Source organism: Haemaphysalis longicornis, unplaced genomic scaffold (genome assembly GCF_048455015.1).
Source record: "Haemaphysalis longicornis isolate Haplotype H1 unplaced genomic scaffold, Haemaphysalis longicornis Haplotype H1 scaffold_3, whole genome shotgun sequence".
NCBI lineage: Eukaryota > Metazoa > Arthropoda > Arachnida > Ixodida > Ixodidae > Haemaphysalis > Haemaphysalis longicornis.
In genome coordinates, this window is record NW_027526335.1 from 102,066,395 (window position 1) to 102,091,760 (window position 25,366).

A 25,366-nucleotide genomic window follows, 5' to 3' on the forward strand; every position below is an offset into this window, starting at 1 on the left:
AGTGCTTCCAGACGCGAAGGAAGGAGTGAAAGCGTTTATCGGTAGTGTTGCAGAGCCCCTTTAAACGGGTCCAGAAGCACGTTCTGAAACCCAGAGCAAACGGAATAGCGCAGGTTATAGGCTCCGTGATCAACGTCATCAGTGCCAATTATACGTTTTGAGACGAAATCCTTAAATGCCCAATTGCGCAAAAAACTGGATACGTTATCTGCGGGATCACAGCATGGCCCGACAAATGGCGAATATTGCAAGGATAATAAAATTGAAGGGAAGAAAGTTCGCTGGTCCAGGATTCGAACCAGGGGCCTTCTGAAAACGAGGCCAAGACGCATCCTCTGCACCACAGATGATTCTTGCTACCCAGGAACATATGTTAAAGGAGCCATGAAGAGAAAACACAAGTTTGGTTCATTCAAAAGATTGTCTCGTTAGAATCATACTGACACCACTTTTAACGTAAACTTCGCTCAAATAAGCTACATAATTAGGAAAAACGGGAATGGTCATGCGACCCACCAGCTCATTTCCCGCAACAGAACCTGTGATGTCACATGGGCTAAGCTCTGCGATTGGCGGAGGCTGGCAGAAGCAGACGCAAATTAGGTAGAGCTTACAAACTAGACGAACGAGCGATTTGCGTTTAAATTTAGGGCACATTCTTTACAAAGCAATAAGAATGATGGGACAAACAGTGGAAGTTACGAAAGCACATGTAAACATAGAAGTACTGATGCGTTCTGCTGTTCGTACTGCGCACAGCATGCTTTGGTTTAGCTGCACAGCACTACGGGGCTTGGGGTTGTCGCAGACGACACTGGCCGATTGACGCAAGCAACGGTGCCTTACGTGACCCCATTTGTCGAGCGAGCACTGTTTCAGGGAACGAATATTTGCTCCCAGAACAAAAACAAGCCAGGTTTAAATGCGGGCAAAAGCAAACCAAACGCTTGCCACGGTATGGTGGCGCCATCTAGGTTACGGAACGTAAAGAAACGCGGGAACAAACCAACACCGCTGTACAGGGTGGAGACAATTTTTGAACGGTCCCGTGCTGCCGCAATTGGGCCAACGGGCTCAAAGCGTTATTCTTTTCGTTTCCCACGAGACCTAGCAACGCGAAACAGACAATATGATTCAAACTTCTTCAGTAAACCGCGTTGCGGCGATAATTTTAGCGCGGTTTTGACACAATGACTTGCTTCGGCGGCGAGCGAGCAACCGAACATGGCGGCGCCAGCGTTACGTGTCTCTACCCTGTACGGCGGATGCGTGAATGAAGGTATTCTAGGCTGCAGAGCGGTCGGTTCCGGTGATGTCACTTGGGACCACGAAAACGCACGATTGAGCGGGAAAATCAAAATTTTAACCTAAATTGTTTAATTTCTCAGTGAATAAAGCACCGTTTGTATCCGGACAAGCGCTGGGGGCACTATAAAACACGAAATCTTTCGAATAAAACCAACTTGCATTTTCTCTTCATGGCTCCTTTAAGGGACATGGAAGTGGACACTGGCGCATTGCTTCAGGGGACCCACCACCGGTGACGATGAAGCAGGGGATGCCCTGTTGCCACGTAACAATATGTTTTTGCGAAATTATCATGCAGCCCTCTCTGGGCTAAAAAAATCGAGATGAATTAAGGGATATTAGCAGCTCCTGTAGAGCTAGTTAAACTAAAAATCAATTCTTCAAAACAGGGTCTTGCGGCGTGCCGCTATTTTCAGGCATTTTTTAGCGAGCTCGTTAGAAAGGAATCGATGAATGGTTGAAGTTCCTTCTGTTTTTATATGAAGGAAGTGGAGAAGGATGGGAAAGTCAGGGGTACTGCATAATGACCAATTGTGCGAAAGTTGTTGGGCCTTGTATGGCCATTGTAACGAATAATCGCTTCCTGTATTGCAATAAACCACTCGTGGCAAAAAATAAAAAGAAAACAGAACTTTAACGTCACCAAGCTCCTTGATGCGCCTGCAAGTTGACTTGGATCAATACTACGTCAGTGGCTGGTCGACTTTGGCGCTGTCCTTGCTATTACCGGCTTCCTAATCAAGGCTGACTGAAAGCCCGGCCTAGAAACGCGACAGTCACGTTTACAGTCGCTCCCGTTCCTTTGACAGGGCACCGCAAAAGTAGGAGGTATGATTATTTTAGTTGTTTTTTTGGTCATTGGTTTCTGTAGAAGGATGAAGGTCGTGCACCACCACAGCTGGACAACTGTCAGTTAGCCAAGCCACCGATTCGACGGCATTTCGGTTGCATCCTACTGAACCGCGCATATGTGTAGGGGGTACCTGTTTTTGAAATATGATTACTCACAAAATGGGGAATGTTCGAGTATTTTGGGGAGTTGGTACGGGTGGGAATGCACTGCGAAGAACTTCGGGCCGGTTTGCAGCTAGGTTAGCAGAATGGCTATAGAAGAAGGTAAAGACAGATAACTTGATTGAGGGTTAAGACAATGAAATGTGTTGGCAAAGAACAAATTTCATCGTCATGATGACGATTTCGATGACAATGTGAATGCCGTAACACACGTGCCCTGTACCGACATGCTTATTTTTAAATGCGACAGCGTTAAGCCCGGAATACATGGAGCGTTTATGCGACGAATAGTCGACGGACTTCGCCCGGCGGCGTCCGCTGGACGCCCGGCGGCGGAAAAACATCGTCCGCCGCCGATCTAGCCGGGGCAGAAAAAGTTCGTCGCCGTCGACGGCAGCGGCAAGGCGTTGCCAAACATGGCGGCGCCCTCTCCGCCCGCTTCACAGCGCTAACAGCTTCGTCGCTAATCCCTCAATGCGATATCGTGTTCTAAACCATTTACTTCGAATTAAATTTGTCCACTCTTGCCCTCACATCAATTTTCAAGCGACAAATAGCCTTCTTTTTTCAGATAGAAGGGCGCTTTTCTAGCTGTTAAGCCTGACACAGTAGCGTTTGTCGCCGTCATAGCAACGGTTTCGCGAGATGTAGCGAGACATAAACATTAAAAACTTCTTCTACACAACATTTTACGTCTTTCTGGAGGGTTTTGCAAGTAAAAAGCTATAATAATAGTATTGACGGGTTTTTTTGCTTCTCCTGTGTTTCACTTCAATGTATTTGCCTCGTCTAGCCACACTGACAGCAGCGCAGCAGTGAGGCGGCGGCAGCCGCCGTACTTTGCTACATGTAGCGCAGCCCGACGAACATTCGGCGTCGTGACGCGGCTGGTCTTCCACCGCGCGAACTTTGTCGTGAAAGATCGCTCCATGTATTCTAGCCTTTACTTCGCTAGGTCAGCGAAAGTTCCCCAAGCAGCCGTCCACAAGCAGTCAACACTCGGAGCGCGCTCAGTCCCGTTAGTTGAGGCATGTTTCATAGCGCCTGTGTCAGAAAAAAAACAGCATAAAGAAAGACTCCGCTCGCGCTTAATTCCCATTGTCTGTGACGCGCTTCATAAAGCGCGCTTCAAAAAAAAACGCAAAGAAAAGCTCGTGCATTTGAAATTTCGCCCGTATTATCGAATGTCTTAAGGTTCTGTGGAGGCAGTATCGAAACAGCATGATTCTACAACAAATGGCTTGATTGTTTGACTATGACGTTTAACGCGCCGACGCTACACAGGCGATGAGGTGTGCCGTAGTGGAAGGCTCCGGATAAATTTCGACCACCTGGGGATTAACAAATAGTTTCAGTGAGTGCGATGTTGAGGTTGTATGCCGTGGGCTGTAGTCAACGTCCGCACAAGACTCGACGACGAACCTACTCAAAAGAAATTATTTCGGGCTGTTATCTCACAAAAGTATGCCACGGGGCCCCTGCAACCTTTTCATTAATGGTTTAAAGCCAGTTATTCGCTGTTTTCGGTGATGAAATCGCCCCGCCAGTCTTGTAGACAGTCTATTTTCGAAGTGTACGATTTTTATTACGGCATTTACCCGAAACCCGCGGAGAAAAATTGGACCTTTGTGAGCCACGAAGGCTTGAGACCGAAATGGACTGCGCCGCCAGGGTGAAAAACCCATGTATACGTGCTGCGACAAGCGGACCTGAAAAGGGTATCGCAACGCGAAAACAAGCTGAAGCGAAGGACGGGGTCGGTTGAAGAACACAGAACAGGAAGCAAAGAGGATGACATGAAACAACTGTTAAAAAAAAAAAAACCGAACAGGCAAGCACTGAGAAGAACAACAGCGGGACTAAAATGTTCCGGGAGGGAAAGAGACGAACTTAATCTGGCTAATGCGTCCGCTGTATTTACAGGCAGGGCAGAGCGGGAACCAACGCGAAGTAGGAAAAACGGAAACAAACGTTACTCCAGAAGTACTCGACAGTGCAGCAGAGCTTAGTGCTTCGCCTACTCAAAAATAAAAAAAAAACACTAAACTTCGTTACTTAAACTCTCAAAATTCAATAGCTACAAAGCCCTAGATGTGGGACTAGCGTAACGCCTTTCGGAATGTCAAAGAAAACGAAAAACGCAACAACGATAGATAGGAAAGAAGACAAGGACTCATGTTGGGGGCAACGGGTTTCAGTGAAGAGGACGAACGTGCAATAAAAGGGGCAAGAAACGCGAAAGAGGCCCCTCTCTTGTCGCCATTTTGGGAAGCGTTCCCATTCGGCTTTCATTAGCACTGTTTACGAATAAAGCGGGTTAAACTATCTCTCGCAAAGCCTTCTTCGACGGCAGTTTTGTTTCTCCTGTTCTGCTGTGCCGGCCTCTCCACCCCCTACTTCTCCTCTGGCACCCTTTGTCCGACTCAGTTTGCCGCCTGGTAAAGCGACGTGTTGGAAGGCATAAATGCGAGGCCAAATTTAATTACCGCGCAGGCGGCGCTTGTAAAATGCTTTTTCCCCGGGGTCTCTTTTTCTGCTCGGCGCTGAGGGCGTGGCCCGAGTGCGCCCGATCACTGGAATGAGCGGTCATGACACTGTAGAACGGACAAAAAAGCGAATTGGGGCAATTGCGTAACTTAAGTTTTCAGAACGGTTTTTGTTGTACGTAACTAACTATTCATAACCGCGAAAAATATGTAAATTTATCTTCAGTCTTTCTTCATCGACAATGCCAAGGGAGAGAGAGGGGGGGACGGGGACGAGGCAGACAAATGCCATTAAAGAGAGCTGTTAATGTGAGGAAGGTAATTACTCGCTCGCTGTTCTAGTGGCTGAATAGCGTGAACGAAAGGACGCGTTAAAAGAAGAATCTGTTGCTCGTCCCTGGCGACCGTGACGAACGTACTTGAATGCATAAGCATCTTCGTGCACCTGGGCAGGCTATTCTTATTGTTGAAGTTAACTGAGGCAGAATCAGCAAATAATACCGTGTCTTCAGCCATTTTGTGGAGCACAGAAAGGATAACAATGACGATGAGAGCCCATCCGGGTGGCCATGATTGTAAACGATGAAGACGTAGCGTGGCCTCATCGCATTTCCAGCAACCTCTCCCGTCCAATAGTGTCCCGCACTTCGGGTCAGTCGACGCCTGTTTTCACCGGAGATGGACGTTCAATGGCTCGTTGCAGATATCTTGTTGGACACACTTCCTTAGTGCGCTTGCGTTGTTTTGTCGGCTAGCGAGATCGACTTCTTTATAGACGCCCACTAGTGGCACGCCGGGATGCAGGATTCATTGGGAGGATGGCGTCACTGACTTTTATTCTGTGCGCCGGAGCTCCAGTCATTACGCCGGAAACCCCAGTTAGTTGGAGTTATGTTTAGAGGCAGGAGAAGGAATTTCTTAATCATGACGTATCGTGAAGATGGAGGGAATTTTTTTAATCGCGGAGCCCTTCTTCGTCTTAGCGTTATAGCTTGTATGTTTATTTAGTAAATAAATCATTTTTGTTGCTTCAACAGCAACAGTAAATATAGATACTTGCTTCATGAAGGGCGACTTTTCTCTACCTGATTTGCAACTTTTTTTTTTCCCACGCGTAATTTCCTGGCCGACCGTGCATTCAATTTGAACCTCCTGGTGGCGGTTCACATTTTCACTTCAACGCACTTATCCTTTTGTACAACAGGGCCAAAAATAGCCCGCTGAATGGACGACTCAATAAATTTCGGGGGCAGCCTTAATAACGCCCGGATTCTGTTACAGCGCAGTCCAGGCTCCGGTATTTTGTTACACTTAACGTCACATTCCCGCTAGGCATTCCCCAATCTCGTGAAAGAGATACCGAGCATCTTTAAACAAAACAGGAATAAGAACAACGACAAGCAAGGCAACGGAACCGACGGACAGGACAGAAAGCCAGCCGTCGTCCCGAAAAGAACCGAGCAAAGCGAGGCCCTGCAACGAGCATCGGCAATGTGTCACCTATACGCGCGAATTGAGACTCATTCGTTCTCACCAGGCCCGTCAATTCCCTTTTTTCTTCTTCTCACGCGTATTCCTCGGCTTCCTGTTCTTTTCCCGTGCCGATTCGTCTTGCCTGTCACTTCAAAGCCTCTTCTATGTGGGGTATAATTTTTGGCAGGGAGCGACTTCTTTCCCCGCCTTTGTCTTTAAATGTTTTCGCCCGTCGCTAAATGTCGCCGCGAGGGGAGACGATAGAAGAGCGAAGGAAAAAAAAAACAACGGTGTTGCCGTGGGTGGTGGGTGTACAAGGATTGGGGAAGAGGCGAGTGACGCTAAGATGGCGAGGGCGTAGCATTGAAAATGACGAAGAGTGAGACGGAACGAGCGACGTCGTGGGCTGTCATCGTTGTTTAGATGAACTATGAAAAGCGATCGACATGCGTCGGCAGTCACGCGTTGTCTTCTGACAGAGAGAAAGAGAGGGGAGATAAAGGGAGGAGACAGAAGAAAGATGAATGGAAGGAGGGAGGGAGGAAACGCGTGCATGTTCCGTCGACGGGCCGTCGAAGTGGAGGCACATTTGACGACTCGACATGTCACTAAAGTCAGTCGAAGAACAATGGAGGAACAATTTCGGCACGTTCCGCATGATTTTATTCTCTGTTTTTATTCCTTGATGGAACTCCACGTGGACACTGATCGATTTGAAGCACTGGCAGAATTTAGGGATCTGGCTAAAGTACTGCTGCCCTTGACGTGGTCGCTGGGAGCCAAAAGTGGAAGAACGTACAGGAGCAGCTTCGCTGGAATTAATTTCTAGACTGTGCGGGGCTTTTTTTTTTGTCATCTCACGACGTATAAAATGGCCCAGACAATGATTGAGAAGGAGAGAAATCGTTCTTTGTCACACGTGGGTTACTAATATAAATGTGTCTGCAAGACGTCGTCGTTTTTCTTATTTCTTTTTTTCTACGACGCCATGTTTTGGGAGTATAAATACCCTGGACGTATTCCTGCTTTTCTTGAAAGAAGCTTGAGGGCACTGAGAGGCTGCGTGGGACGTCGCGAGATTCCTCCTACGTACCGCGCGTCTACTATTCAGTCTCTCCACAGGATTCCCTTTTGCGGCAGGGCCAGCTAGTTTTTTTTCCGGAATAGGCTGGCCGCTTGCGTATGTTAAAAGGACCACTTAACCTGTTCTTCGCCCTCTTCTGCGTTTTCGCAGGCTATTCGCCATGAATTAATGACTAAGCAGCTTTTATTCTTCTGCTCGTCTCCTTCCTTCCAAACTTGGGCAGTCAGCGTATGGTGATCACATAGGCGCAATAAAAGAAATTGTGGTGCATTGCAGCGCCAACTTTCATCGGTCTATCGAGCAGACACACAAGGCTGTTGTGGCGCCCAAACTTAACATAAAAGCGTCGCAGACGTCCAGAGGGAATATTACGCCGGGATGTGAATTTCAATAAAGGCAGGGTACGTTAGAGAATAGCACTGAGAAACCGCGTATGAGTGCTATTCTCTCGAAACAGGTCATCTTTTAAAATACCATTTTCTGTGAGCATTACTGCCAATCGCGTGTATCCTGTAGGATGTGTACTGAATTTAATATTAAACAAAGTCGTACATCTCTTTCAGCTCTTCTCCTTCATCCGAGTACTCCACTTGGTTCGGAGCCGTACCCCTCGAATATTTAACTGAGTTCAATTTGATTTGACCAAAAACGTATTTAACGCGCCTAAATCTGGTTCTGCATGCCTATTTGCGGCCATGGGTTAGGAATTTTTTTTAAAGGCCGGAGTTATTCGCTCGACGACACGAAGCTTGGCGTTAAGCGCCATTAGTTCACCGGAGTATTTTGTGTACTATGAAGTCGGCATGTCCACAGCTTCCGCATAATTGTCACAGGAGCACGTTGGCGCCTTCTCCTGACCGATGCTCTACAGCAAATGGTCGCCATCCCGCCCTGCGACAGTGGATGTAAAGCGAAGCTGTTGTAAACCATTACAAATGCTGATGGGGGAGGGTATGAAATGTTTCTCGTCGTCTCGGTGGTCTTGTCGCTTGCGCTCGGCTTCCCTGGCTGTCAATGCTGCATCCTGCCTAGACTGACGCATGCTCTCGGCGTCTTGGACAAAAAAATTACGCCCACCTCCCCTCGCGGGAACCCTGGTGTGATGCGACGCTGAGGGGGGTTCAAGCGCAGCGGAGAGCAACCGTCGACCGAAAGGCCGCCGGAGAGCGGCACACCGGTTATATGCGCAGCGCGCCCGAAGGAGAGGAGACCGCGGAGAGAGAGAGTACTGCACATGCGCAGCACCGCGCGCACCGCCGCCCACCGGCGGAGTGAGAGCGCGCTGGGCCGCACACCCGCAGATGTTGAGAGAGAGTGTTCGCTCTCACCTGGGCACGCGCCGGCGCCAGTGCGTCTGCCACGGCTATGACGCAACACAATCCAACACAATCCAACACAATCCATTTTAATCCAATCCAAATCCAAGCCAATCCAATCCAAGCCAAGCCAAGCCAAGCCAATCGAATACAATCCAATGCCCCTCGCGAGAGAGTGTTCGCTATCGGAGGGGAGAGGGGGTGAGCGGACGAGAGTGCGGACGCCGACGATGGACGCACGCAGGAAGGACGGACAGGGCCGCCGACAAGAGATGCTCTCAGCGTCGCATCTAAAAACTGCTTCTCTTTAGGGACAGTACTACCTACCTAGCCTTCAAACATAATCTGCAAACATAATCTTTACCAGGAACATATCAGGCGGGGGGGGCATTGTTCACCGGCGTCTTATCATCCATCATGCGGTTTCGATGCTTGTTTCGTGGTTTTTTATTTACACAAATACTGAGCTCTATGCTGTATGCCTGAGTAACCTGACGCATGCGCTCGGCGTCTTAGGAGAGAACTGCTGAGTCCTGCCACGGTTTTCTGTTTACGACACGAAATTTACCGATAAACTAGAGGCTAACGTCTTGGCTGTGAAAGAACGGCGTGCTCTGTGTATGCCCAGCAGACATGCAGGTTCTGTACTCAAGTTTGAAGAGAGTGGCTTAGATAAGAGTATACGAGAATTTTAACCGTGGTCTACGCGGCATAGGATGCTAGTTCTTCTATTTTTTGTTTATACACTTGTGTTTTTGTTTACAACCATGTAACTAGGCTGTGTTTTTGTATCCCTGTACAAGAAAGCTTTTTGTTGTTGTGGTTGGAACACTTGCGCGTGCTTCAGACTGCACTTCTGTAGTCCTACTGGATTGTAAAAATACGCACAACTGTGTAATATGTATGTATCATTGTACGTGCTGTTTGGTATTGTACCCACCGCTGCTGTCACAAACGGAGCAGCCGCCACGTCAAGCTGTCACGCAGCTTTTTGCGGCCACTCCATCATTGTACGAAAGGACATAAAACTTTATTATTATTACCATTATTATATTATTATTATTATTATTATTATCATCATCATCATCACCATCATCATCATCATCAAGATTTATTTGACATTTTTGTGTAAACACCTCGGAGTACGAAACGACGTGTGCACGCGAAAGAGGAACCAGTTAGTGCTGATACCGCTAGGGAGCTCGGTGAGCTAGAATTTAAGCAGTCTTTTTTACCACCGACACTGCTAATACTTCCAACTGACTAGAATACCCTTCGACGGTGCGAAGTTGTAGGCTTTTTTTAAATTCTCGCCGACAAGTGATTTGTCAGCTTTCTACTCATGGTATATTTTTAAGCTATGTAGCGTTTTTGTTTTTTAACAAAAGGTTAAAAAAAGAGAACCTTTTCCGGGTACACAATTTTTACGCTGAAAATTGTGCCATACCGTTCCGGTTACATCGATGGGGTAGTGTATGATAGTTAGAAGCACCAGTTATCTATATCGAACGATAATATAAAGACGGTAAATGTGTCGCTTTGGTTTTGCCGCGACCCTTAGGTGTATACGAAACGGAATCCTCGTATGAGCCTTGAGGAAAGTCAAACTAATCCGCCCCACCGCTTTCTCTGCGGCCTCGTTTTACAGGCGACTCTGGAAAAGAAATGGAAACATCCTGAATTAAAAGCAACTTCGGTGGTTAGGTGATCTCTGGTGGCGAGAACTGAGTTTTTTGGAGAAGAAAGTTTTAATGCTGTGCCCCTTCATGCTTGACGTAGTTTGTGGCACCTATAATTTGTGAGGGTGCGAAATAAATGCCGTTTTGAACCGGGTTTACTAGTTTCGTTATAAGCGATATCATATTGTAAGCCGTCACTCGCCGAGTTTGCTACAGTGAAGCGAGTGATGTTTTACGGGTGAGACCTAATGTTACTGCGTTTAAGCTTTGGGATATCACATTAGAATGCTTACCAATTCATGTTGCAACTGCCTCCTTTCACAGGCAATCTGGGGTCTGGTTTGTTAGCCTCGAATTCGGGATAAGATATACTGAAATCAAACGTGGATACATGGACTCACTGTTACGTGTGTCAAGGATTAATGGCACGATCCGCAACACTCAGAAACTGTCAATGCTTTCGAAGGTTTCTTTCAATGGCCGTGGTAACGGCGCATTGATCTAGACAATGCACGATTAGAAATGGTGCTCCTTGGAAACTTCGGCTGCAAAAAGAGCGAATTAGTGCCTTAAGATCAGTCTAAGAACTCCAAATCATCGCAAATATGTTCGCGGTATTCATAATACTAGGTGGGGCTGAAGAGCCGAAAGTACGAAAGAATTTCTAAAAGAGCCAGCAGCATCCCTGGTGAAAAGATCTATCTCCCCACCACAACAAAACGGACTTGCTCATTCAAAAGAGCGAACACGATGGAGCAAAGTTCGCCTATTATTCGTGCTTTTTATTTCCGCTGCTCTTTTCATATTTCTATGCTGTCGACCAAAAGCGATACAAGGAGATAAAAAGAGCAGAAGCGTCTGCTGAAGACACACAAAGCACAAAAAAAGAAGCGGACGCTACAGCCCAGGGAGAGATGCAGTGCCATAAAATTCGCCGTCGACGGCTAGACCCCTAAGGGCACGACATCGCTTCCCACGCGGGAGCGTTGCAGCCGGGCTGACAGGATAGACAAAGGGGAAGAGGCAGGAATGCTCCGTGGAGCTGAAGCGCTGCCTTGAAGGCGCCATAAAGGAACTGTCTCCAGCGGCCATTAAAGGTGGCCGTTCGAAGGGCTCGGGCGCCAATTTACGAGGAAATTTGGGTGACGATGTGACACGTAGTGTCTGCCGGACGCTGCTGGACACTTGTTTATGAGGGCCACCACGTGCTCTCTCCTCCTTCCGCCTCCTGCCTCTTCCACATCATTTTTTCTGTGTGGGATTCTCTCTTTTCCCAGCCACCTCACCATCCCGCGGAAAAGCCGGCCGGTCGTACGCGTTTCAGTAGCTCGCCAGCTCACCATATTGCCCGTTGCAGTAAACGACAAAAATAAAAATAAATAAATCACTAGAACATCCGGGTGAAAAAAGGGTCAGAAAAAAAAGAGGAATGGTGAAATCGGATGCCTTTGAAGTTGTCAGGAAATCGTCGGCGGCTCGCAATGGCCGGCTGCTACCACTCCCTCCCACTGGCAACTACCCTCGAAGTCGTTCTCTTTTCTTTAATTCTTGCCTCGCTTACGGCCGGAAGGCAGATCTTTGAGAGGGTCGGGTGGCCCCAAATATGTGAACGCGGGAGGTCGTAAAGAGCGAGGAATTAAAGCCCCGTCGACGTCGTCATCTCCACCACTATCGCGCTCGCGCTGCGACCGAGAGCACACTCGGAAGTTCTTGAAGCCCGAGAGCCTTGTTTGAAGAGAGAGCTGAGCGTGTTTTTCGTTTTGTGCGTGCCCGTTTTGGTCGTACCGCGCTTTAATCGAGGTAGCTTTCGCTGTGACGTAGAGAGGGTTTAAGTATTGTATTTGCGTGAATATGTTCCTTTATTCTCGAAGGCCACTCGAGAAAAGCTAGCAGCATTGGAAGCAGCAGAAGAGGGTCGTAGGAAGTAAGACATGCTGAACGAGTGTGTTTTGCCACACCATTCGCAGCGTTCACCGCGTATATCGATTGTCGAGGATGACACCGGAAAGTAAGGAACATGGGGACAAAAGGAGAAACGAGGAAGCAGCGAGAAAAACACCCGAACACACGATACAGTGCTGCGACATTCCCTGTCATGGGAGCATTGAAATCAGTGGAATAAAAGAATTGTACAATAAACACACCTACCGAAAATTTTCAATCTCAGTTTTCGTTGAGCTGGACGTAGTATACATTGACACCAGAACTGCGTCGAGACCTCTTCGCCCAATTTCGTTCGTACACGCGTAGGCAGCACACGACCGACTTCCTGCATCTTCCATTACTTGGATAGGTTTAGAGGCGGGTAGAGTGAAATAACCGAAATGTGCTTTATCGTTAATCGTGTACATAGCAACACCACTGCAATTCTTGTCTTTCCATTTCTTGTAGGCAACGCATTGGAACCCTTTTATGTTACAGGTTCGTCGGTTCACATTAAAAAAAAAAAAGAGAGAGTATACTGCTTCTTTGAAGTGCAGAGTCGTCTTTCAACGTCTATAGCACGACACCTGGTGCGCCTCTATTCTACCAACGCGCGAACGAGTAGTGCTTCTTGACACAAGTAACGTGATTGCTATATGAAACTAACTCTGTTCTTCGCCGCTTTAGATCTTTTTCAACGCGTATTTGTGAGCCCTATAGTTGGGATAAGATATGCTTGACTTTAGAGTGCTGGTTCTCGTTTCGATGGTCGCCAGTGCCAAATCTTTTAGCAACGCGGCAAGATACGCAAATGCTAATGTTCCTGTTCTAGCACATGAATGACATTAGTGGCTCTTCGCAGCGCGATGAGAACTGAGGCTAAAATTTGGATCGAGCCATTCAAACCATCACGTTGAGCCAAATTATGCTGCTTATCAAAATGTAACCCGTGAATGTTGCATACTTCGTCCTTGACGATATAGACACGTTGCTTGATTGCAGAGATTAGATGAGCCGCAACAAAACTTGCTGTTACATGAACGCAGCGGCTATGCGAAAGAGCCCCTAACAAAAACAAATTAAAACACGGTGTGTCGATGGGCTTAGCGGAAATTCTGAGCGTTTTCAATTATAACTTAGGCACCGTTAGATCTTTAGTCAAGAACCCGCGTAACATTCTACGTACCCAGTAAAGGTGATTCACCGAGAGTTCAAGGCATTAACGAGACCCGAATTAAAATAATCGCTCTCACGGATGCTACCGCAAATGAAAGCATGTTCTGACTGCTTTGTGGTGATCACCAGGACGGGGAAAATACCAGCGAAGACGAAGTTATAGATTCGGGGCCAGATGTTCTTTTAGCCGAAGTTCCCAGTTCTCGTCAAATGACTTCGCAGGGGTTGAAACTAGTCCAAGTTTCGGCCATTGCTTATAGAGTTGGTGTTTTGACGAGCTATAACCCGTATTGAAAAATGTTGTAGCTTGCTCAAAATAAATGAATAAACCTAGTCTGTCATCCGTCCACCCGCCTGTCTAGTCCGTCCATCCGCCTGTCTAATCTGTTTGTTTTTCCGTCCATCCACCCGTCTGTCTGTCTGTCTGTCTGTCTGTCTGTCTGTCTGTCTGTATGTATGTATGTATGTATGTATGTATGTATGTATGTATGTATGTATGTATGTATGTATGTATGTATGTATGTATGTATGTATGTATGTATGTATGTATGTATGTATGTATGCTTGCATGTATGAATGCATGTATGTATGTGCGTATGCATGCATGTATGTATGTATGTATGTATGTATGTATGTATGTATGTATGTATGTATGTATGTATGTATGTGTGTGTGTGTGTGTGTGTGCGTGCGTGCGTGCGTGCTTAAGTCGCGAGTACACATACAAACACACGCACGGGCCCGTGTCTGAGCGATCCTCAGGCTTGTCAAAAACACTGAACCATACCTTCCTCTTAAGTGACAACTTAATGTGTTGGGATACCAGATGCATTGACTGCTTATTCTGTCCAGAAAGAAACCGAAGTTCTGCACTTCGTTGAAAACGCTATTGTTCTTTTCGGCGCATCCAAAGTAATGTTTTTTCCAATCCAATTGAGCATCAGAAATAAGGAAAGTCAGGATACGGTACAGTACCGGTACAGAGGGCTTATTAATTTCCTGCTGACCACGGCTTAGTAGTAGAAAATGAGAGCCCAAAAAATTAGCCAGCCGACACTGAACGTCCACGTATTATGAGCAGGAGGGCTGCGCGTCATAGGAGTGTAAGTTGAGGTTTCAATCTACGAATACCTTAGGTATTTTTGACCGCCGCCTTCCATTTCCCTGTTTAATCTCGACCCCATATATGCTCGAGAAAGCTGGATTTAGGAGTTTACGCAGCTGCGAGCTCAAAATGGGCACATCCGATGAGAAACCTCCACAATTCACAGGCAAAAACTAATGTAGAAAGAAAGAAAACATCAGCTGTTCAAGATCCTAAAAGTATCATTAATATTTCATACGTAATTTCGCTCGTACCAAGAAATCTGGAGAAAGAGGTATTATCCTCTGTTTTATAGTTTATTGGTCACTAGGTGTTTGGGGAAAAAAAGATTGATTTTCGCCTACGTCAAAACCAGACGGCAAGTTTTTTTTTTGTTTAGACTTTTCTTTTCCTCTTCGAATAGAAGAAAGGTTTTTGGCTCGCTCCCACTTACTATTTTATGGAGAGCGAGCATTGATTGCAAAGTTCCTTTTTTCCCTTTCGTATTATTAATGAGATGGAAAAGCGCAGCCGAAGATGAACGGGTTCTTTTCAGAGTACCTTTTGCGGCAGAGATGACCTACTCTGAAAGGCAGTTTAATGTTTTTTTTTTACTTCTTTTGTTCCAGCAGGTCCATTACCACGGAATTCGGCCGGTATTAAAATTTCTGTCCCATTTGCGGTAGAACCTGGAGGTGGTGTTGCGGATAGTACTTTTTCGGCAAGAAACGGTCATCCCATTGTGATTTATACGCTGCTAAACTCGTAATGTAATGTAGCGCATTCCGCATGTATGAAGGAACCTTTTCCGCACCTAATTTGCAATTTATAGCTTTTGGTGACAGTTTTTAGGGCCGTGCTTGATGCTGACTCGAGGATCTTCTTTTATGGTCTTTTCCGCCCTCTTTGAGCTCTTTGCAAAGCCCGTTTGTATCCCCTGATGTCTTTCGAGTCCATTTCGTAGTCCGAAGTGTGAATTTCATTCTCTCGATATGAGTAGAGAAAGTTTAAATATGCAGTGTCTAGAATTCTGTAACTAGGCTCAATAAAGGACCGCATATATATCTTCATATTAGAATTTTCTCATACTCCGTCTTCATGGGTAGAACGTACTGAATTGAGAAATACATCATTCAAGGGCTTCCTAGGTCTCTGCGTTTAACACATCATCGGAAATAACTCACTCTTCCGGCATACGCCATCGTCATTTTTGGTTTTGTAGGATACCGTAATTGTAGCGTTTGACCTCCTCGGCGCATCTTTTTAGCTTGGAACAGTGTTGATGTTGTTATATTGGGTGCAACTGCTGCTGTGGATTTAATAGAACACTTTGAATTCCCGGATCCCGGAAACCCAATGTTTGTTTGAAGAATTACCATTCGGTATAGAGTGCTAAAAAGAACATTTCCCGCTGAGTGGTTAAATATATTTACTTTGCGGGCGGTTAAGTCATCCGTAAAGTCTGTTTTTTTGTGTGAGCCTATATGCCGCACGTTGACGATTCGCTTCGCGTATGCATCAAGCCTGTCAATCAAGGTGAGCGTGCTATCACAAAATGAAAATGCGTCGCTCGTAGCTGCCGCCAAGACAAAGCGTTGCTGCGCTGCATCATTCCGTCAGAGTGCGAAGGCTCTCAGTCAATATCACCAGATAGAAAGAATGCCACGCGAGCAAGAAAACGCGCTGCTAGACAACACCAGGGATAGCCTGCGTGTTCGACTATCTTGGGTATGTTGGACAATAGGCGGGGGCAAGCTTGTCGTCTGCTGCTCTGCATGACCAAGCGGCGCAACCCCGCTTGGATCACATTTCCTTAGGGAAATGAATTTCAATTTCACATGCGCGTGTGTGTGCCCTATCCTTGTAAATTATTTTCCGGTGCGAAGGAAGGAAGGAAGGAAGGAAGAATGTAGAAGAAAGGCAGGAAAGTTAACCTGGCTAGAGCCTAGTTTGCTATAGCCCGGCAAAGAAAATGGGCGCAACACCAAGAATGAAACTAGCGGCGCAGTGTCACGGCGTAATAATGTACTAATTCTGCTGTATTGAAAATAAACCAATAATTTGACAAAAATATGATAAATCATTAGATGGACGATAACAGAATCATTACATTAACAATGGCGGCAGAAAGAAGAAAAAGTGCACTCACGCGAAAATACTGGTTGACTTCGTACAACCACCATTTCTAATTTCGCGACCCAATTTATCTTCCGAACCTGTTATATTTAAGGTGGAAGAGGAGGAGGAGCTTGTAAAAATGTTTATTTCAGCCAGTATGAAAGAAATAAGAAATAAAGAGGGCGGCGTCTTGTAATTGCCGAAGGTCGCGGGCTACAGCCGCTGCTTGGACCCACTTGACCAGAAATTGCTTATTTTCAAGCCGCGAGGTGGTCAGCCCGCTGATCATATGGATCTGGAGGGGGTTGCAATAGTCGAAACTGACGGTAATGGTAAAGGATTTCAATGTAGCGAAGTAGGATAGAAGGGTAGACAGAGGAGGGTGCAGGGCCGGTCCTTCCTGTTCCTTCAGGAACTCCCGGAGTGCGAAGTCGGGGATAGCGGCTTGAGCCGCCTTTGCAGCAAGCGCCATTTAAAGCAAAACTACAAGTAATACCATTAGGGGGTAATGTGCACCGGTATAGTACAGTTCGGACAACACCTTTTCCTTATTTTTCGAGGACCCGCCGCGGTGGCTCAGTGGCTAAGGTGTTGTGCTGCTGAGAACGAGGAGGCGGGTTCGATTCCCGGCCGCGGCGGCCGCTTTTCTGGTGGAGGCGAAAGGCAAAAACGCCCGTTGTACGGGATTTAAGCGCACGTTAAAGATCTCCAGGTGGTCAAAATTAACCCGGAGCCCTCCACTACGGCGCGCCTCATCGCCTGCGTTGCGTCGGCGCGTTAAACCCACAATCAATCAATCAACTATTTTTCGAGGCCATAACTTTCAGGCCTCGCTCACTGTTTTACGTTCTAGCGGATAACTTCTTTCCCCAAAAGCGTGCTTTTCTGTTAGACAGTAGTGCCACTTGAAGCAGCCAGCTTTCAAAATGAATGAGGTGTGGTGCATTTCTGCTCCTAAGAATTTTGTTTGTCATCTCAGCGTACAGATTCACGAGTTCATTAAATTATACGCCCTGGGGACCCCATTCGTTTCTAATTCGCCTTTAGCATTGTACGCTTAATTCTTATCTCGACACTGACGGTCAATATTGGATGTTATATATTTTTCGACAACCGCTTGAAGCGCAAGACTTTATATTTTTAAAAACTGAACTGTGCCCGTTTATCAATATTTTGACACTGTAGATTGTATCACTGGCTTCGAGATTTTCGCTAGCAATAGAGACAATATTTAGCGTGCCGGAAAGCATTGCTCAGTGGCTGCCGTCTCCACTGCTTCGCGTAGATATAACTGACAATAATGATGCCACATCATAGCCAGCCCGAACTCCACCGTCTAAATGTTTTCAACATGCATTATTAAAACACAGAAGAACAGCAGGGGCTCCATACGTCAATCTATCCTTGCTCCCGTACTCTATTCGCAGCCTTGCGAAGTCGGGCCTTTTCATTTCTATCCTTCTGTTTTTTATATCTTCCGGTTACTTTTCCCGCTGCGCGTATGTTAGATTTATTTCCGCTTGATAATCTGTGTACAAATAACTGATGAACAGAGACCTCACATACGTGTAATCGGCCAATCTAAGTCCACTGAACGGCAAAGGCCTCTCACATAGACATCCAACCACTCATACCTTGCAATGCCGGAGTACATTTTTTGCCAACTAATTTCCTATTTCACCCAGTAGGTTGCCGTATTCTCTTACTTCTAGCCTCGTAGCTCAGTACCCAATATGTTACCCTGCTGTTCCACCAGTTTTCAATTATCCACATTACTTGTCACTTCTTTCTCGTCGGTGATCAGTAATCGGGCGAAGTCATGACACACTACTGAGTGAAATACTTCATTACCTTGTTGTTGGCCAATTCAACAATGCAAATGGTGCAACAGAAATTCTAAAATAATAAAAAATGCGAAATTGCATCGGGCTGAGTGGTATTGAGTTACTGGTGTGTTCCTTGATACCGCAACAATCGCAATTAAAAAAAAAACACCTGAATTTCCTGGCACTCCTAAGTAGTGGCGTCCGCGACAGCGGTCGACGACAAAACCGATGATATTTTCTACTGCAGCATTAATAGTTACAGTAGCTGTAGTTCTTGCAGTGTATTAAGCACATTTTTCTCGGCCGGTGAATAATAGTTTTTGCTAGATCACTTCTAACTAGCTCAGCCGTTCCCTAACAATAAAGCGGTGCCCATACATAAATTTCCATTGTTTTATAACGCAATAAAGGAACGGTGCTAGTGAAAAATAAAAACTGGAAACGGGAGACTTGCAGGAGGTTTATAACTAAGGTTACATTATATTTATAATGGGGGTATTGGAATTATTGCAGCCTTTTGTCTGTGAACAAGGCAATACACTACCAGTAGCGCGTTCTGGTGCGCAGATACTCTTATCTCAAAAGCGACAATTAAATACACAAAGAAGTTGCCAGTGTAGCCGAAGCAACCTCGCGCTTGCGTGATCACAAGTATGGGCACGCGCGCATCTGTTTTACCCTTCGCCTTTTCTTTGTCTTTGCGGAATTTTTTTTTTTTTGGCCAATGGGTCCTTATTGCTGTTAACCCGTAATCTTACACGGTGTCAGCATAATAAGCAGTTGGCGGCCTGCCCTCATTTGTCCCGACCTTTATGTGTTTGCCCACCCAGTTCAAAAATACATCGGCTGGCTAGTAAGACTCCCTTCGACCCCTCCTCTTTTCCACAGGCTCCAAATACGCCCTGCTGCCAACCGGGGAGCTACTGATACGGGAGACGGACCAACAGGACGGATTCCGCACCTACCGCTGCCAGACGCGCCACCGCCTCACGGGTGCCGTCTCGCAAAGCGTCACCGTGGGACAACTCATCCTCACAGGTAGGTGCTTCTTGTGTTTATCGTGCATATTGTTGCCTGCACAGCCGCCGAATGTTCTAGTAATAGTGAGTTTTAGACGACCGTTTTTCACGGTCCGCTCCGGTCCGATAGCAAGCGGAAACGCCATTGCGCATGCGTGGCGCGCTTGGCCGTGAACGGCATTGGCTCTGGTTGTGCTGAGCGGGCCGCCGATACCGGAGCGGACCCATCGAAAACAGCCAGCTAAAACTCTCAAATATCGGGGGAGCGTCGACCGCCAGATGGGTCAACGCCTTATCACGGTAGATAGCGGCGAAGCGAGCGAGAGCACTTCACGTGCGCAGACTAATCCCACTAGTGCATCCGTCGTCTACAGGCTGTTGTCGCGAGCACGACACAGCCTCTTCCCCTTATAACCAGCCAGATATCTGTATTGGTGGGCCGTGACATCAATTTCCCGTGCACCTTGTTCACGGCAAAGCGCCTGGTAACCAGCGCGAAGGGGCTGTGTCGTGGTTTCGGTAACAGCCTAGCAGACGAAGGTTGCATTGGCGGCTCCGTTCAGCACATGCGAACTGGAAAAGCATTGAAGGACTCTCGTACTACCCTCGCTTGTTTCGACGCTGTCTACCGGGATAAGCCGCTGAACCAGCCGTCGGTCGACGCTCGCGCAATATTATTAAAATTTTTGCGGCTGCACATGCACCTTAAGCCAATAAGCATGACGAAGCGTTTGTTCACCTCCTGCGACTGAATGCCGCTTACACAAGCCACTTTTGCTTCAAGCTGCAACAAGCCACTTCCCCCTCTGCACTCTTTGTCAAGTTCAGGAGGACTTGAACGACGTACTATGTGAATGCGCGTGGTATACAGTTTCTAGTACGTCCCTCCTAGCGTCCCTGGACCAGCCGCTTTCTGAAGACTAACGCTGTGACAAGTTAGTCCCTTGGTCTAACTCTGAACGATCATCCCGATCGACTAAAGCTCTATTAACTTACCTGGGAATTGCAGGTTTTGATCATGCTCTTCAAAAAAAGGCTTAATGCGTGAGAGCATCATAGTCATCATCATCACTTCATCATTTTCATTTCCCTTCATACATCTGGTCTAGCATGCTAGGCACCTTTCTTTGGCTAACATCGACAGTACTATTAAATACCATTCTCTTCTTTTTCTCTCTCTCTGTGAGCGGAAGTTTGTTACAGCGCGACAGACTACAATTATTACATTACGTGTGAGCTTTTATCCCTCAAGTTTTGCTATTTGCGTCTCGTATGTATATGCCTGTCAATCAAGGGCACGTACCACCAGTAAATGAACATGCCGCTGTTTCAAGCCATCAGCATCAGTTAGCGGCAGCTTTCGGAGGAGGAGCATCGTCGCGCGAGCATTAAAAATCGGTCGCCATTTCGCCCTGCGAAAGCGGATGTCCAACAAAGCTGTTGTAAGCCACTACAAATGGTGATGGAGGGGGTTATGAAATGTTTCTTGTCGTCTAGGCGGGCTTGTCGCTTGCTCTCGGCTAGTGTCCTTAGATAAGGGTACAGAGTATTGGCACACTTTTCTCCTACTGTTCCGTGCCGCCGCCATTATCATTGGTCAGCTCGCATAACGTGACACTTGTTTACGCTGCGAGGGTTCATGGGCGCCGCCATTTTGTTGTTTGCGCGTTTTAGTCAGTCAACTCTGGTAGGCTTAGTGACCTCCGTGTTCTGCGGCTGCGCGCGACAGACGTCGTTCCGCACGCGAATCAAAGATATCGCGTGTAACAGCATTTCAGCAGCAGAAGTGTGTCCAAACATGCCGTTTTGCTGAATCTTCGGTAGTGTTGTTAACAAACGACCCGGTCGAAATTAACGGCGAGGCCGTAGATTCGGCAATCTCGCAACACTGATAAACCCCGATATGACCGCCGTTGATGACTCGCGTCCCTCAGTGTCGGCACTCTACCACCTTATCTACTAACACAACGCTCGGCTTCTCTGGTGGGAAATGCTAGGTCCTGCCTAGCCTTAAAAGGTAATCTGCAATCATAATCCTCACCAGGAACACACGGTGTGAGTGTCCCATTTTTCACAGGCGTTTTATCATCCATAATGCGGCTTTGATGCTTGATGTGTGGTTTCCTTAAACGAATTCTGAGCCCTGTGCTGTATGCCTGATTAACCTGACTCATACGCTCGGTGTCTTAGGCCTTGACAACTTGGCGTTTTTCCCACGGATATGAAACCGTTTGGGGGGGGGGGGGTTAGAGGTATACAGCTTTGCTGTAATATGCGTTGGTCTATGGCGATGCAGGCAATGTTTGAAGCATGCACGTCCTCTGCTACTATCACTAACCAAGCTGCGCTGCCCCCTTCCTCTGCCCCCCTAAACACTAGCAGTCGCGTTCACCTCAGTAAGATGACTTTTACGCTTGAGAGTTGGTGATCGTGCTGTCCTAAACTGAACTAAAAGTAAGATAAATACTTAAACAAAAGTATTGTTTACAAAGAAAACATTGATCTGTTTGCTGCCGCGAGGTGCGACAATTCTGATATGCCGTAATATGTTTTAAACAAAGTCGCGACAAAACATTGGAGGGCAGCGCTGTTTTCTCCGAAAGCGTGCATTCCTGACGGCAGACTAAGCACCATAAAGGAATCCACAGGCTTCTTAAGTGAACAGAACCATCCTTGCAGGGACAATCTAAAGAAACGCAATTTGGAAGGAGACGCAACTGGTTATGAAGAATAAACTATTCCGAAAGTATCTAGAAGGTTGGAATCGGTTGACAACAGTGACACGACGGCTGTCGTCGTGGCTAACATACAGGTACACGTTGCCAAAATTCAAGACATTGTTTTTTCTGGGCAGGAGAACACTTAGTATGACGCTGAAATATCCCCATCCATACTAGGCCTGTAGAGTTTGGTGCATGTCTTCGTGGACAGTTGTGGGCGTATTTTGAATAAGTTATACCAGTCGCGTTTTTCTCGTGGGCGTCGAGGTCATGCACGTGGCTTTTTCTTTCATTTTCAGTTTCGTCTCATTAAGCAATTTAGTAGTGTTAACAGGCCAACAAAACACTGAATTCTTCACAGCCGTACACGTCTCATCGGTTTCGGGGTATAATAATAATATAAAAATCAATCGCCGCGAGCTAATGTCGTTACGACTCATATGGTTCCCCCTTCAGCCAATTGAACTTTCAAGGTAGCTCCTGACCACATCTGTCCATAGTTACGAAATGGCACCTAAACGTCGCTTTGAACAAATTACTTATGACAAATTTTTTACATCGCATTGCAAACGAAGTTTGACGCCGGCACAAAGCTGTTTCCGAAACAAACACGAGACAAGTTCCAGAATTCGTGTCCCCCGTTTTCCCAAAACTCTCTTTATCCCTGCGTACCGTGGACCACCGTCATCCTCGCTGTTCCATCTGTACTCTGAACCGCAATAGAAGACCCGAGGCAAATCTGGTTCCCGTAGGCTACAGTCACAGCTTGTGCCTACGAGCCACAAACAAAAACGTGAACATGAACAGAACACGAACAGAACACGAAATATTGCTATCCCCTTCCGCACTTTTGCGTCGTTACACCCGACTTCACTTCGAGCTTCACGTTCCGTTAACCATTCGGTACGGGGTTACCGCGCAGATCAAGAACGAATAAAGACAATGCGCGACTAACAACCTGCTAATGAGGCGTCAAAGGTTTGAGGTGGAGGGTGAAGTTGGTTATGTGCTTGGATTGGCTTGGCTTTGCCCAGCGGCTGAATGAGAATGCACGGGCGCCCTGTCGAGGCACTTTGACGTGTCAGTCAGTGCGTGCGCGACTGGAGAAGAAAGAGTTACCGGCAGTTGAAACGACGGCAGAGCGAGCATGTCGCTGACGCCACCGGGAGAAGTCACCTGGTGGAGAGGAGGTGACGGGGAGCATGTCGCGCGATGTCAAACGCAGAGCTCCATTTTCCGCGTTTGCGGAGAGCGTGTTCGCTGGAGCGGAATGCGAATTAGAATCGTTCGTCTACGGTCCTGACAGTCGCTGGCAGCGTGGCTGGCTTTCAGTGGACGGAAATTTGGCCGCAGTTACTGGAGTGGAATGCAATGGGTCGTCGTCCAAGTTTCTGGCGGTGAAGCTGGATTCGCTGCGTTTTTGTGGCCCGAACAACTACTAGCAGTTTGTGAAAGTTTGGGACTTAAAATAACTTGTAGCACTTGTTGGGAGGAATATTCCCGTTAAATAGACTCTAAGGCAGTTCTGTTGTCCTGCTTTCCCATAATGCACTCAATTGATCAATACACGCCGTGAAGAAAGCAAATTCTGCGAATTATTGCAACGTGCGTACTATATGGATCAAAAATCTTATCTGCGTAGTCGCACTCCGCAATTCACAACTTCATGCTTACATTGGGTAATGTTACAGCGCAAACCGAACTTGTGAGTCAAATCGTAAACTTGACATGGTAGGAGCTGTTTTGAGTCCTCTGTTATTTAACATTACCCTAATCGACCTAAAGCGTGGGCTTCCTCCTCGCGTAAAGGTCACAATTTACGCCGACGACATCTGTATTTGGAGTGCAGCAAGGTCACGTCTAAATACACAACAGAGGCTCCAGAAAGCTCTAAAAAAAATTCCCCGCATTTTCCCGAGGGGAAGAATGTGAAAGTGCGAATGCATGAGTTGAATTTGCGCGGTTTGGTAATGTTCGCGAAAGAGAGATCACACACACACACACAACTACAAAGAAAGAAAGATGCATTTATTCACAGACACCTATTTGTGTTGTCGTTGTACTTGATTGCTAGAGCGGATCTCAGCTTTGAAATTTCGTGTCAGTACTCCTTTAAGCGGGTTCATTAGCCCTTCTCACGCCCGATTCCTGGCCAATCTCCCACGTGGGTATGTGCCATGTCAGCGGCCAGGCAGCGCGGGGTGCATTAGCCCTTCTCACGCCCGATTCCTGGCCAATCCCCCACGTGGGTATGTGCCATGTCAGCGGCCAGGCAGCGCGCGCCCATCTCCCCCCGTTGCCAAAGAAGACGAGGAGATTCCTGGCCAATCCCCCACGTGGGTATGTGCCATGTCAGCGGCCAGGCAGCGCGCGCTTATCTCACCCCGTTGCCAACGAAGACGAGGAGCGCGCGCACCCGCAGCTGTTGCTATGCGGACGGCGGCGGAATGCGGACGGCGGCGGACGCTTCAGGCTCGCTTAAGAAGTGCATTCGCACTTAAAACATCTCTGAATACCTTGCTCCGAAGGGCCTCCGCCTCTCACCTGAGAAGAGCGTTGCCATGGCATTTACCCGCAAGCGGATGACTCAGTACCCATTAATCCTTGCGGGCCGTTGCCTGCCCTATGTGCGCACTCAAAGATACCTCAGGATAACCATGGATCGAAACCTCTCCTGGGCCCGTGAGGTTCGGAGGCTACGTACTCGCATTTCCGCGGCGGCGCAAGTCATTGGATACCTTGCCGGAAGTCAATGGGGCAGTGACTGTCGATCGATGGTGCTTCTCTCCAAGGCTTATGTTGATGGCTTGCTGCGTTATAGCCTGCCTGTTTTGCAGCGGCTGTCGACCACAAGCAAAAAGCAGCTTGATGGGGCAAGACATAATTGTATGCGCACCTGCCTTGGCCTTCCTAGGGGCTCTTCCTGCGCTGGTACTGTTGCGGAGGCTGGCTGCCTGCCCTTAGATATTCTTCGGCTACAAGAGACATTCCGAATATACCTGCGGCATCGATTGCACACATCAACCAATCTTTTGACCCGTGTTGTACAACGCAACGAAAGCTCCAGCTTTGCACAGATGATAAACTCTATTAACATATCTGTGCCGTCCCAAGCACGACCAACCATGCCGTCCAATTCC

General features: G+C 47.2%; 1 protein-coding gene across 7 annotated transcripts in view; it reads left to right on the forward strand.

Moving 5' to 3' along the window:
* LOC144174969 (cell adhesion molecule Dscam1-like) overlaps positions 1-25,366 on the forward strand; it is a 550,580-nt gene that overhangs the window by 280,999 nt on the left and 244,215 nt on the right. For all 7 annotated transcript variants that reach the window (XR_013323566.1, XM_077703961.1, XM_077703960.1 and 4 more), the window contains exon 4: positions 19,376-19,525. Coding sequence is in view for 6 of the 7 variants with exons in the window: in XM_077703961.1 (XP_077560087.1) it covers positions 19,376-19,525 (150 nt within the window). In the remaining variant the exon portion in view is untranslated. The remainder of the gene's footprint in view (positions 1-19,375; positions 19,526-25,366) is intronic.